At 44.8% G+C, this 14,751-nt stretch overlaps 1 protein-coding gene across 10 annotated transcripts in view; it reads left to right on the forward strand.

Moving 5' to 3' along the window:
• Positions 1-13,720, forward strand: part of ppef1 (protein phosphatase, EF-hand calcium binding domain 1) — a 77,665-nt gene extending 63,945 nt beyond the window's left edge. For 9 of the 10 annotated variants that reach the window (XM_059650489.1, XM_059650491.1, XM_048540114.2 and 6 more), the window contains 6 exons: positions 71-256; positions 387-529; positions 2,457-2,563; positions 10,535-10,698; positions 11,315-11,399; positions 13,404-13,720. In XM_059650489.1, the coding sequence (XP_059506472.1) occupies positions 71-256; positions 387-529; positions 2,457-2,563; positions 10,535-10,698; positions 11,315-11,399; positions 13,404-13,585 (867 nt within the window). In that variant the 3' untranslated portion in view covers positions 13,586-13,720. The remainder of the gene's footprint in view (positions 1-70; positions 257-386; positions 530-2,456; positions 2,564-10,534; positions 10,699-11,314; positions 11,400-13,403) is intronic. The other variant, XM_048540115.2, reaches the window with a different exon arrangement.
• The last annotated feature ends 1,031 nt before the right edge of the window (positions 13,721-14,751 follow it).

A 14,751-nucleotide genomic window follows, 5' to 3' on the forward strand; every position in this document is an offset into this window, starting at 1 on the left:
AGATCTGTCAACCTCTGTGATCGCAGGGTTGTGGAGGTGAATGTTTATTCTGTAAGTTATCTTTCTGTAGATCGTAGACATACTTTGGAGTGATCCAAGGAACTTCGTTGGCTGCATCCCAAACAGCTTCCGAGGCGGGGGCTGTTATTTTGGTCACAATGTGACAGAAAGCCTGCTGAGAAGGTACGACTTAGAGCTGCTGATACGGTCGCATGAGTGCAAACAGGAAGGCTATGAACTCTGCCACAACAGAAAGGTAAAACATCGAGCTGAACCCCTGTCGCGTGACTTGCGCATCAACCATGAAGGAATTGTGGCTCGTGTTGGTGCAAACACGCTGATTTGTGGTCTGTCGTAGGGAGCTGAATCATCCATTTCTCACGCAGGTCATCACCATTTTCTCCGCCTCGAATTACTACGAAGAGGGCAGCAATCGAGGGGCTTACATCAAACTCGGTCCCAATCGGGTACCTCGTTTTGTCCAGTACCGAGTTAGTAAAAGCACAAGGAAACTGACTCTTCGGGAGAGGTGAGTACAGCACAGAGATAGACTCGTGTCATTTCCCCAGTGCGACAGGCAAACAGCTGTGCAGAGAGGGAATATTTCCCCTTCTGTAGGCCCTCTTTCATCCGACACGCGAGGGGTTTAAGTTGGGATGCCCCGTGCATTGAGGCAAGTGGTGATAGGAGAGACTCCAGTTTCAAACTCACTCACCTGCGCAACCTGTCAGTTGGTCAGCTTTTTCTCATGAAGTAACAGAGATGGTGGAAGAAGTTAATGTAGCAGATGAAGTCTATGTGGACTTCGTCACAGAATCATAGAGACATACAGCATGGAAACAGACCTTCCGGTTCAACTCATCCATGCCAACCAGACATACTAAATCAATCTAACCCTATTTGCCGGCATTTTGCCTTTATCTCTCTAACCCTTCCTGTTCATGTACTCATCCAGATGCCTTTTAAATGTTGTAACTGCACCAGCCTCCACCACTTCCTCTGGCAGCACATTCCTTACATGCACCACCCTCTGTGTGAAAAAGTTCCCCCTCAGGGCCCTTTTAAATCTTTCCCCTCTCATCTTAAACCCACGCCCTATAGTTTTGGACTCCCCCCACCCTGGGGAAAATGACCTTGACTATTCACTCCACCCATGTCCCTCATGATTTTATAAACCTATATAAAGTCACCCCTCAGTCTCTGACACTCCAGGGAAAATAGCACAAGCCTATTCAGCCTCTCCCTATTGTTTAAACCCTCCAACTCTGGCAACATCCTTGTAATCTTTTCTGAATCCCTTCAAGTTTTACAACATTTTTGTGCCAAGCATAACAGGCTTGTCAGCAACATTGAGGTCCACAGAGTAAAAGGGGCATTAGCAACAGAGATAATAATTAGGTTGACTGATAGAAAGCAAGAAGTCATGATGAATGGTTGTTTGTCAGCTGGAGGTTCACCATGGAATTCCCAAGGGATTGGCTTCCGTTTCGGTGATTTTATTAGTACGTACACAATTAATGATTTAGACTCCGGTTTACAGGGTGCAATTTCAACATTTGCGGATGGCACAAAACTTGGCAGGGTTCTGAATCGTACATCACACCAGAGAGATACAGACTGATTAATGAAGTGGGCAGACATGTACCTGCCAATGAGCTGTCAAAGGAAATGATAGAGATGGGTACAATTGCAACATTCAAAAGACCTTTGGACAGGTAAACAGATAGAAGAGATAGATATGGGCCAAAAGCAGGCAAATAGTTTAGTTTAGTTTGGGAGATTCGGTCAGCATGGACAAGTTGGACCAAAGGGTCTGGTTCTGTGCTGTATGACTCCGTGACACCCACATTCCATGACAGCTTCAACACAACAGACAGATACGGAACATGGTCTTGGATTTGTCTACAAGCTCCTGCAATTCAGCCCCTTAGACAGTGTATAAAACCCCAGGCCCCTCTTTTACTATTTCCTGTGTCCTGTGATATTGCCTTAAGCATTCTTTCCAAAAGACCTCAAAAGGAACAGGTTGTTCCCAGCTCTGTCCTTTTAATACATCCAGAAGTGCTCATGCTCTAAATTGTTTTTACCCATCACCAAATCACCATGACTTCTTAAAAAATTTCTATCTCTTCACCACCACCAGCAAATCATGTATACAGCCAATTGGATATTTACATTGCAAAGCTCATTAGAGACAAAGCAGACCATTAAAAGTGAGGTAGGGGTAGGAAGAGTGGGAAGGGCTCCCCCCAGCTCTGGTTTCTTGACATGACTAACCATTTTCAGGTGTATGCTTGTGATATTATAATCTGTTTATTTCACAGTTCCAACATTCGCAGTATTTTGCACTTACTTGTGGAAGGCTTTTGATTTGCAGCATAAACGTGATGTTTATTCTGTTTAACTTTAAGAAATCTTGCACATTAACTCTGTTCATTCTTTTCTCGCACGTGAAGGGTAAGCGTAGTTGAAGCATCAGCCCTGAAGTCCTTGCGTGAAAAGTTTTACGCACACAAATCTGAAGTTATCGATGCCTTCAAACAATATGATAAAGATCAGACAGGTAATGAGCCAAGGAAATAAACAGGGCTTGTTTCTGACTGTCAAACATTTCTGCATTAATGTTGATTTGTATTGATTTGAGACTTTTCTAGAACAGAGGAGACCTAGGAGTTTGGGCCCTAGGTCTCTCTGTTCCAGACCCACAGCAATGTGGTTGACTCTCGCCTGCCCTCTGGGCAATTAGGGATGGGCAATAAATGCTGACCTAGCCAGTGATGCCCTCATCCCATTAATTCATAAAGAGGTACATAATTCTTTGAAGTTTGCATCACATGTAGACAGCGTAGTTAAAAAGGCATTTAGCACGCTTGCCTTCATTGCTCAGTCCTTTGGGTGCAGGAGTTGGGACGTCATGTTGAGGTTGCACATGACATTGGTGAGGTCTCTTCTGCAGTACTGCGTCCAGTTCTGGTCGCCCTGTTATAGGAAGTATATGAGCTGGAGAGGGTTCAGAACAGATTTACGAGGATGTTGCCAGGAATGGAGGGTTTAAGTTATGATGAGAGGGTGGATAGGTTGGGACGTTTTTCACTTGAGCATAGGAGGTTGAGAGATGACCTTATAAAAGTTTGTAAAATCATGAGGGGTACAGATAGGGTTAATGGTAGTTTTTTTTTCCCCTAGGGTGGAAGATTTCATGACTTGTGGGCGTATTTTTAAGTTGAGGGAAGAAACATTTTAGAAAAAACATGAGGGTCAAATAGTTTACACAGACTGTTGTTCATGTGTGGAATGAACTTCTAGGGGAAGAAAGAACAAAGAAAATGACAGCACAGGAACAGGCTTTTCGGCCCTCTAAGCTTATGTCGACATGCTGCCTGTCACAAACAGGAAGTGGTGGATGCAGGTACAGTTACAATGTTTAAAACACATTTGTACAGATACATGAATAAGAAAGGAGGGATATGGGCCAGGAATAGGCAGGTGGGACTAGTGCAGTTAGGGATTATGGCCAGCATGGACTGGTTGGACCGAAGGATCTGTTTCTGTGCCATGAGATTCTATGACTGTACAAATGGGCATTCCCATATACATTTTGTGGAAGTTAGCCTTCCTTGCTCTAGCTGGCACAGCTTGTGAAGCCAAGGGGAAAAATAAAGAGGTTTCATGACCCTGTGAGTAGGCAGCAGATTGGGCAGGAAGGGTGATGAGGTGGGCACCAGTGAGTGATGGCAGATACTGTAGGCAATTGTGAGAGTGAGAGAGCTTTGGTGGGGGGTTGGCACAGTAGCAGAGAGAGAGGGAGAGAGTGAGTGTGAGGTAGCAGGGAGAAGAGTGCGGTACTTATCATGATGTAGCCAAAGAGCTAACTGACCTTACAGCACTGCTAGGTAATGAAATGTGAGGCTGGATGAACACAGCAGGCCCAGCAGCATCTCAGGAGCACAAAAGCTGACGTTTCGGGCCTAGACCCTTCATCAGAGGCACTGCTAGCTGTTCCTCTGAGCTATGAAAATGACAGTGATCCAGGAAATGACGCCTGATTAACCAGCCTGGTCTGATGTCAGGGCCTCCTCTGCCAGCTCTCAAACTTGAGGTTGGCACTCCTCTGGGAGCCCACACTAGGACCTACAGGTCCCTATAGGTGCCATTTTCTCCTTCTCTGGCAGTTTCAGAAAGTTTGAGCTTGTTCAGGAGGGCAGCTTCTGGATGCCAGTGCCCATCCAGATGCAGAGTGGTCTTTTTCAAGATGGCATCGGTGCCAGCGATGTTGGTTTCTTTGTAGATATCTGATGGGTGGGAAGTTAAGACCATATGAAATCATAGAATCCATACAGTGTGGAAAGAGGCCATTCAGCCCACATTGACCCTCAAAAGGCCATCCTACCCAGGCCCACCTCCGGTAAGCCTACATTTTCCATGGCTAAGCCCACTGGCCTGCACGTCCCTGCACACTGTAGCATGGCCAATCCACCTAGCCTGCACATCTTTGGACTGTGGGAGGAAACCGGAGCACACGGAGGAAACCCACGCAGACACGGGGAGAATGTGCAAACAGTCAGACAGTCACCCGAGGGTGGAATTGAACCTGGGTCCCTATCACTTTGTGGGGCAGCAGTGCTAACCACTGAGCCACCATGCTGCAGTAGGAACAGGGGAAGGCCATTTAGCCCCTCGGGTCTACTCTGCCATTCAATAGGATCACAGCTGTTCTGACATTCTTCACGTCCACTTTTCCTGCCCTTTCTCCATAACCCTTAATTCCCCGAGTGATCAAGATTCTATCTGTTTCACTCTAAACGCACACAAGTTGGATTTAGATTTTAGTTAGATTTAGTTGGAGAACCGCGAATGGTCGAGTAGGGCTAGTATCAGGTGGCACCATAGGGATGGGATGGCTAATGAGACGAGTTTGGTGAGATAGCTGAGAGATCTCTTGGCCTTGCAGTGAAAAACATTCGGTGTAACTCCCTGAGACTTACACATTGCCAAGGAAAGTAAGATTCAGGCCAAACATGAGGCAGAGGCAAAAACCAGGAAGAAAGAGAAAAAGGGAAAAAAGAACTTTCTCTGTAGAAGAACGGGAAGCGCTAAACAACCTCAAAGCGGATCAAAACACCTTTATTCTACCAGCTGACAAAGGACGTATCACAGTCATCATGGACAAAGCAGAATACATAGATAAAGCAAGAGGACTACTCAACGACACAAATACCTATCGCCGACTAGAAACCGATCAAACCACAAAACATACAAACAGAATTAACAAAACCCTAAAGAAACTCATGGAACTAAACAAAATCACCGAAGAAGAACACTGGAGGATGAGAGCACGTGATTCGGAAGTTGCTAGATTCTACGGACTCCCAAAAGGTACATAAGGAAACAATACCTCTACGACCTCATCCAAGGCAGCAGGGCTATTCACTGAGCCACCGTGCTGCCCTCTCTTGATCATTGAACGCAACCTTTGAAACTGGTCATTTGGTCACATGCCCAACAGGTAGGGTGCTAACTGGGGTGCTAGCAGATGATTGTGTAGGTTCCAGCCCCACTGTGATCATTTCAGCGGCTCAGTGGTTAGCACTGCAACCTCAAAGCACCAGGGACCCGGGTTCAATTCCACCCTCCGGTGACTGTCTGTGTGGAGTTTGCACATTCTCCCTGTGTCTGCATGGGTTTCCTCTGGGTGCTCCAGTTTCCTCCCACAGTCCAAAGATGTGCAGGCTACGTGGACTGGCCATGGGACATGCAGGGATAGGGTAGGAGAGGTGAGTCTGGATTGGATGATCAGTATGGGCCAAATGGCCCACTTTTAACAGCATAGGGATTCTAAGAAGCACCCTGTTTAGGATTTACCTCCTGATTCTTAAAATTTTCTTCTGCAATAGTGTCCAAGCGGGGAACAAAGTTTCTATTTACCAAACATCTGAATTGTCATCATCCGGTTTAGGTTCAGGATTGGATCACCCCAATCTTTAAGGTTGTACCCAGGAACTTAAACGCCACTTCATTTACTACAACCATTTCATTTCCGAGTTCAGTAAATTTCATCTGTAACTGCTTCAAGAACCTTATTACAGTAATGTCAATAATCATCCTAAAATAAATCTGCATACTCCTTTCTGGTCAGTTCTCATATTCTTTCAAGGTCTTTCTGATTTTGGTCTTTAAGTTCAGAATGGGCTGAGTCAATGTATATTCTTCTGAGTGCAATAACTTCATCATTTAGCTTACACTCAATAACTTATCATTGCTTTGTCCCATTATAAAAGTCTGGGATCATATTGTTCTTCTTGCATTCGTCCAGTTTCTCTTTCCATTTGCCTTCTTTGAATCTCAAGGTCTACCCTATCTCTTGCCATTGGGAAATCTAATTTAAGTTCCTTTTTTCCTGGCGGTTAGTTTGCTCACCTAACTTGGCAAATGAATTGCAAACTTTTCATCTCCAGTCAAGAAGACATCATCAGTACATAGGTGGGTGACTCCACTGGTGCTCGCATTTATATAGGTGGCCTAAGAGTAGTTAATGTTCTCAGTTTTGATTAGTGGATAGTTTTGGTAGTTAATGTTCTCAATTTTGATTGGTAGATATTTTAGTAGTTAGTGTTCTCGATTTTGATTGGTAGATAGTTTAGTAGATAATGTTCTCGATTTTGATTGGTAGATATTTTAGTAACCTAAATCAAGTTTGTGTTATGGTTTGTCAAGTCGTCATTTGATTGGTTGTTTGGAGGTTGTCTGAATTATTTCTGCACGCCTTGGGTTTGTGGCGTTTGGTCTCTTCCGTGGTTCCCCCAAGTTCGTTGTTCCCTTGTCCGTAATGGTTGGTAGGCTGGATCGATTTCGATGTGCTTGTTTATTGCTTCTTCGGATGAGTACCATGCCTTGATAAATTCCCATTCTTGTTTGGTATTTCCTTGTGCCAGTACTGGTGTCCCTCTTGGTCCTCATGGATGGATAGTAACATTGGGACGTGCCTTCGGGCGGTGAGCTGGTGTTCATGGACCTGGGTTCAGTTCCACTCAATCCCACCCTTGGGTGACTGTCTGTGTGGAGTTTGCATGTTCTCCCTGTGTCTGTGTGGGTTTACTCCAGTTTCCTCCCATAGTCCAAAGATGTACAAGTTAGAGTGGATTGGCCATGGGAAATTGCCCATAGTGTTCATGTAGATTAGAGGGATGGGTCTGGGAGGGATGCTCTGAGGGTCAGTGTGGACTGGTTGAGCCGAAGAGCCTGTTTCCACACTGTAGGGATTCTATGAAGAGTGAAGCCAATTTTGTCTGCTTTCAGCCTTAAAGAAGCTTCAAGGACAATGGAATAGTCAAGGTTGAGTGTAACAAAGGCCTGACCAAAGCAAATGGGCTGAGCCAAGGGAAGAGGCAAGCATGAACCTACAACTCCAAGTAAGGCAATCTTTGGGAAGAAAGGGAACTGTGGTTGAAAGCTCAGCTCAAGATAAACTAGGACACTGAGATTGCAAACAGCCAGGTTCAGCTTCAAACAAATTGCTGGGAACAGGAATAGGGTTGACAGCAAAGGAACACAACAAACTCAGCTTGCTCTCTGATGAAGGGTCTAGGCCCGAAACGTCAGCTTTTGTGCTCCTGAGATGCTGCTTGGCCTGCTGTGTTCATCCAGCCTCACATTTTATTATCTTGGAATCTCCAGCATCTGCAGTTCCCATTATCTCTGATACTATTTAAACTCAGCTTCCTGCAGTGTTTGGTTTGGGGACGTTTCTGGGCAAACATATTGGATGTCAGAAAAGCAACATGACAAATCAGAGGATGTAATGCCAGTCAAGCAGCTGCTTTGTCCTGGACCTACACCCATCCAGGCAAGTGGGGAATATTCCATCACACTCCTGACTTGTGCCTTGTAAATAATCAGCAAATGGGTGGAGAGAGAGAGGTGCTGGAAGGGTATTGTTAACAAACACTGAAAAGGCTCCCATTAGGTTTCTGATGATGCTATGGAAGGACAGCATTGTAGAAAAGGAATAACAGGAGCTAAGGATAAATTCCTGGGGGACACCAGAGCTAACGATGCAACAGTGAGAGGAGATTCACTGATGGTGATTACCTCACTGTGTTTTAGAGAAAGGGATGAAAGCAGGAACTGAACCACCGAGCTCAACAAAGGAGAAGAGCTGGTGCAGGAGCATGTTGTGGCAAAATGACATCAAAGGTCACAGACAGGTTAACAAAGCTCATTGTCTACTCATGCATGTGGGAGGTAAGCTTGTAGATGGCACAGAAATGGGTAATGTAGTAAATAGCAGAGTAAAGCCTGAGTACAGGAGACTACAGGACAACATAGATGGGCTGGTCAAAGGGCAGGACTTTAGCAAATGGAATTTAATCCTGAAAAGTATGAGGTAATTTAAGAAGGCTAACAAGAGAAGGGAATACATATTTAATGGTAGGACCCTGGGAAGTACAGAGGACCAGAGGGACCTGGATTTGCATGCCCACAGATCCTTGACAGAAGCAGGACAGGTAGACAAGGTGGTTAAGGGGACATACGGGATACCTGGATTTATTTCTCAAAGCATTGAATACAAGATTAAGGAGGTTATGATAGAGCTGTATATAACGTTGGTTAAGTCACAGCTGGAGTACAGTGGGTAGCTCTGTGGTCACTGTACTATAGGAAGGACATGATTGCACTGGGAGAAAGTGCAGATAGGATACACTAAGATGTTGCCTGGAATGGAGTGATTTTCCGATGAAGGAAGACATGACAGGCTGGAATTATTTATCTTGGAGCAGAGAAGGCTGAGGGGAATCTGAGGTGTACATAGTTTGAAGCTGTATAGACAAGGTAGATAGGGGGAAATTTTCCCCTTAGTACAGTGGTCAATAACCGAGGGGTACAGGTTTGAGGTAAGGAGCAGGAGATTTTTGAGGAAAATAATGCATCCAGACAGTAGAGAGAATCTGGAACTCAATGCCTGTTGAGGTGATAGAGGCAGGAGTCCCCAAGACATTTAAGAAATGTTTATACAAACACTTGAAATGCCATAAGGGCTAAATTCCAGAGGTGAGGTAAGAGTGACAGCCCTTAATATCAAGACTGCAATTGATCAGGTGTGATATCAAGGAGTCCTGGCGAAACTGGAGTCAATGGATACTAGGGGGGCAAACTTTCCACTGGTTGCAGTCATACCTGACACATAGGAAGATGGTTGTGGTTGTTAGAGGTCAGTCATCTCAGCTCCAGGACATCTCTGCAGGAGTTCGTCATGGTAGTATCCCAGGTCCAACCATCTTCAACTGCTTTCAGCAAAGTCCATCCTTCCATCATAAGGTCAGAATTAGGGATGTTCGTTGATGATTGCACAATGTTCAGCACCATTCATGACTCCTCAGATACTGAAGCAATCCATGTTCACATGCAACAAGATCTGGACAATATCCAAGCTTAGGCTGACAAGTGGCAAGTGACATTCGTGCCATGTAAATGCCAGGCTATGGCCATCACCAATAAGAGACAATCTAACTACTGCCCCTTGACATTTAATTAGGTTTCCATCACTGACTCCCCCACTATCAACATCCTGGGGGTTACCATTGAGCAGAAACTCAACTGGACTCACCACATAAACACAGTGGCTACAGGAGCAGATCAGAGACTAGGAATACTGAAGTTAGTAACTCATCTCTTGACTCTCCAAAGCCATTTACAAGGCACAAGTCAGGAGTGTGATGGAATATTCCCCACTTGCTTGGATGGGTGCAGCCCCAACAACGCTCAAGAAGCTTGACACCATCCAGGACAAAGCAGCCGCTTGATTGGCACTACATCCTCAAGTATCCACTCCCTCCACCATTGATGCTCAGTAGCAGCAGTGTGTACTGTCTACAAGATGCACTGCAGAGATTCATCAAAGATCCTCAGACAGCATCTTCCAAACCCACGACCACTTCCATTTGGAAGGACAAGGGCAGCAGATACACAGGAACACCATCCCCCTGCAAGTTCCCTTCCAAGCCACTCACCATCCTGACTCGGAAATATGTCACTGTTCCTTCACTGTTGCTGGTCAAAATCCTGGAATTCCCTCCCTAATGGCAATGTGGGTCAACCCACAGCAGGAGGATTGCAGCAGTTCAAGAAGGCAGATCACCACCACCTTCTCATGGGCAACTAGGGATGGATAATAACGGTTGGGCCCAGCCAACGATCCCCATGTCCCAGGAGGGAGTTAAAAATGAGCATTCAAGGTGGCAGGCTAAGTGCTGGAAACTGAGATTAGTATTGATAGATATTTAATGACAGATGTCCGATGTGGACACACTGGGCCAAAGATCATTCTACATAACAGAAAAAAAATTCCTTTAAAGGCAATCCAGCATTTATTTTCTCTCTCATGTTTAAAAAGAAGCAATTTGTAAGGGGTACTGGGAGAGAAGCAGGAGGATAGTGCTAGGTTAGATGTTCATTTAGGGAGCTGGTACAGACACAATGTGCTGACTGGCCTTGTCTGTGCCCTAACACTCCTGTCACTCCATGGTTTTGTTTACAGGCAAGATTTCTACCAGTCAGTGGGCATCAGCAGTGGAATCGGTGCTCCATTTACACCTCCCCTGGAGAACTCTACGCTCCAGGCTGGTGCGGGTTGATGCTGAGGGCAGTGTGGATTATCTTTCCAGCTTTGAGGATCTCCAGATTGAGCAGCCTATGAAAGAGGTGAGACTAAAATAATGGCTCCTTGGCTTTAAGAAATCTGACCGCAGCAACAAAACAAAGTCTGACTCCTCTTGAGGGAAAAACACAGTACTTACATAAAACTTTGATGCAGGATTACGTCATTTACCCTGATAACTATCCTAGCCTTTTACATTGCTGGCGATTATTGAGATTACAATGATAAGGGCCCTGTCTTGGCCCCCGGCTTCAGGGTTTTACATAAATTTTAATAAAAGGAATCCCACCAACTCTTTTGGGTATGATGCCAAGCTGAAAAGTAAAGATTTATATTTATGTACTACATCCAATTAACCAACGTAGGATTTCCCAAAGTGATTGGCAGCTGGGGAGGCGAATGTTTGCAATGCCGTTCGCTGTTGTAACGTAGGAAATGGGTCTACCCACTGACACATAGCAAGATCCCAAAAACAACAGTGCTGCAATGGCCAGATAATGTTTGCATGATGTTTGAGTGATAAATGTTGATCTGGACACCAGGGTACAGCTGAGCTGTATGCACCGATTATGATTTATAATGAGTAACAGTGGCTTGAAGTGCAAAAAGTGTTCAACAACAGACATTTAACTACTCTGACTGCCTGAGTTTAACATGCAGGTTCAACCAAACCTGATCGAGACTCTGTACCGGCATCGGGCAGACCTAGAAATCATCTTTGGAATGATTGATAAAGATCACTCAGGTAAACCAAAGTATTAGTTCAACTTTTATATCAATTCTACTAATGATTCCCAGAGAGAACAATAACGTTTAAATCAAATTCAAATTTATAGTCAAACTGAAAGAATGACATTATGTTTTTAAGACTTTTTCTGTAACAAATAGAATATGAGTAAAATGGGCTACACGATATTTGTGTCAGGAATTTAGCCTTTAAACTACAGAACTACAACTTCTCCTGAAACTGTTAATACAATGGAAAAACCCATTTCACAATTGTACAATACACAGTTTCTTAAGTAAGTATTAAATCCCTCCCATTCTTGTCAAACATGATTCATAAGGAATTGTTTATATTTCTTCCTTTCCATTCCCAGCCTGGTAACATGTAACTCCAGAGCTATCTTTCATGTTGAGGGTTTTTCTTGGAAATCTGCCTTCTCTGATATCCTCAGGGAATGTGAGCTTTTCAATCCAAGCATGACCTCCCACTCGCATGGTGAACCATAGACTGTCAAGATCCAGCTGTCCTCTGTCGCTTTCTGATATCCGGAGTGATTACCCATCTGTGACTTTCCAAAGATATCTTTGTGGCAATGTGAATCACAAGGGCCTTGTATCCAGGCTGGAATGCTGATTAATTATCCTTGAGACCATGACTGTCTTTTATCTTTGAAGACAGTGACAGTTTAAAGTGCACCTGTTTACACCCTGATGACCTGAACATATTTTTAGTGTTTTGGAGATCTAGAGTCCGACCATTAGAAACACAGATGCTGCCGACACTATCTCCAGCTGTGAACATCTTACACCCTCTTTCCAGCAAAACATCCTTTGAATCAATGCCTACCACCCTGGCCTGTTACATGACACCCTTCATTCTACTCTAAAGTAGAGACACTGTGCCATATTTGTTAGAATTATAGGATAAAATAGCATTTAAGATTGGAATCCCTAGTAAGGAAATGATGGTAATATATAAGATCCCTCTGTTCCAATAAAGCACATGTTTACCAATGACCAGCCAATGCCAGCAGATGTACTGGCACTAGTAAAATATAAAACAAAGTTGGCAACTCTCCTGAAATGCCCAGATGTGAGCCCCTGACAATTCCAATTGCATTCTCAGGATAGCAGATCCTGAGGGTGGCCATTCTAAAGTGGCCTTATCGAAAAGGATTCTTGCCACACTTTTGTTAATTCGATTTAAAAAGTACTGCGGATGGAGAAGATGTTATTGGCTGGCAGTGAGGGATTGTCTAATCAGAGCAATGAACAGACCTGGCTGGTGCAGAAAGGCAGGGCATTAGCCAAATTGGCATAAGGGCAACCAATAGTATGGGGGAGTTAGAGGGAGGGGTGCGGGGAATGGGCCGTAGGGGTGTGAGTATGTAGGAGGTAGGTGATTGGGTTGTAGGGGTGTGGGGGGTCTGGGTGTCAGTAATGACGGTGTGGGATGTGTGGGAGCAGGGGTATGAGAGTGTGGGGTGGTGGCAATGTGGGAGTGAAGATGGGGGGAAGTGATGGGAAAGTGAAGGTGGAGAGAGAGGGAAGGAGTCAAAATAGAGAGGGAGGGAATGAAGGCAGCAAGAGGGACTAGAGACAAAATAAAAGGACCAAGGGTGGAGAGAGGGAGTGAAGGTAGACAGAGGGACTGAAGGTAGAGAGAGAGGGAATGAGGGTGGTGGGGTGAAGGTAGAGAGAGAGGGAGTAAAGGTGGGGAGAGAGAAGGAATGAAGGTACAGAGAAAGAGAATGAAGGTAGAGAGAGAGGGAATGAAGGTAGATAGAGGGAGAGCATAGGATGGTTGGTGGCAGTCAGTTGAGTTCCTGAGAGCCTTTGTTGAAAACTCTGTGATGTTCAAGCTGCTGCATGGTGTTAATGGACGGGGTTCCCTTTCTCAATTGAGCAGATTCCATTGGGAGGTGGGGGATGGCGGTGGGGGAGAAGTGTGCCCTCACAGCTGTATGATAAAGGAACACAGTTACCATGCCAACTAATCAACCACCAAACTCTTCCCCATCAGGAATGATCTCCATTGAGGAATTTCGCCAGACCTGGAAATTGTTCAGCTCCCACCTGCACGTCAACTTGGATGATGAGTGTATTGACGGTCTGGCTCGCAGTATTGACTTCAACAAGGATGGCAGCATAGATTTCAATGAGTTTCTGGAGGCTTTCCGATTGGTGCAGAAAGATAACCAATAACATTGCAAGAAGAGAGTGTCAGGATCATATAAATATTCATCAAATGGTACTTGCCTGTGTCCAGTTTCAACTAAATATCCATTTGTACAACTCTTGCATATTAAGACACAGGAAATGTACATATTGTGTTGTAATAAATGGAGATATTTTATTCTAAAACTCTTTATTTCTGTTCGGCTGCATCTGATCAATAACATCTTAAAAATATTTATTCATAAACTGACTATTGCTGGAAAAATGATATGGCTTATCAAAGATTTCCTGACTTGCACTCATGAAGACCATTCACAAGAGTGCTATTACAAGAGGAAAGCCAACACTTGCACTGCATGAGTGGAGTGTGCTGATTGGTTGCAAGTGGGCTCGGTTCCGTGGAGAGTTTGCCATGGAGAACACACCTGTCAACAATGGTCGACAGTTAACTGCCAGGTTGTTTAAATTTGAAACCACTCCGACTGGTCAGAGCATTTCTCTGGGGAATAAACAAACAATTGGCTGCCACTGATTTTGTTGAGTTGGAGTAGGCATTGTGCATACATTTTCTTTCAGTCGAGAAAGAATGCCGATCAGCAGTCTTTCCATCATGCAGCAGTCATGTTGGCTTTCCCCCTTGCATTATTGTTTATTGTCCTGATGAATGCAAGATGAAAAGCTTCAAAATAATGTACTTTTCATTTCACTGTTCACAAGTTGCGTACCACTAAAGAGTGAATGCAAGTCTCCAGAGCCTCCTCAGCTGTTGAGTGAAGATGATTCGTCCACCCTCCCATCCCGTCCAGTCATTTCTCGGGAATGTACAGCATTGTTTGTGCGTCTCCACATGTGAATACAGGGTTTGTATCGGGCCCCTGTGGTGGAGGTTGGCTGCACAGGGGCCCCATCACTGTGCAAGGACCACTGTCACTGCAGGAGCTCAAAACCTGCCATTCACCAGATGGGATCGGTCCCAGGGAACCTGTGAGAGACTTGCTGCGTTTTCTATGCCTTGGTCCGCAGGATGTCGGCAGTGGATCTTGTTTAGCTCCCAATGGGGCACGGAGGTAGTAGGTGAGTTGGACAGGTCAGTGTGGAGTGTGCAAGTGAAATGCAGCAAGGACTGCTTCAGCCATGTTTCCTTCTCTTTATTCTTTTGAGGGACATGGCTATCGCTAGCAAGGCCAGCATTC

This window comes from Stegostoma tigrinum, chromosome 12 (assembly GCF_030684315.1).
Source record: "Stegostoma tigrinum isolate sSteTig4 chromosome 12, sSteTig4.hap1, whole genome shotgun sequence".
Classification (NCBI taxonomy): domain Eukaryota; kingdom Metazoa; phylum Chordata; class Chondrichthyes; order Orectolobiformes; family Stegostomatidae; genus Stegostoma; species Stegostoma tigrinum.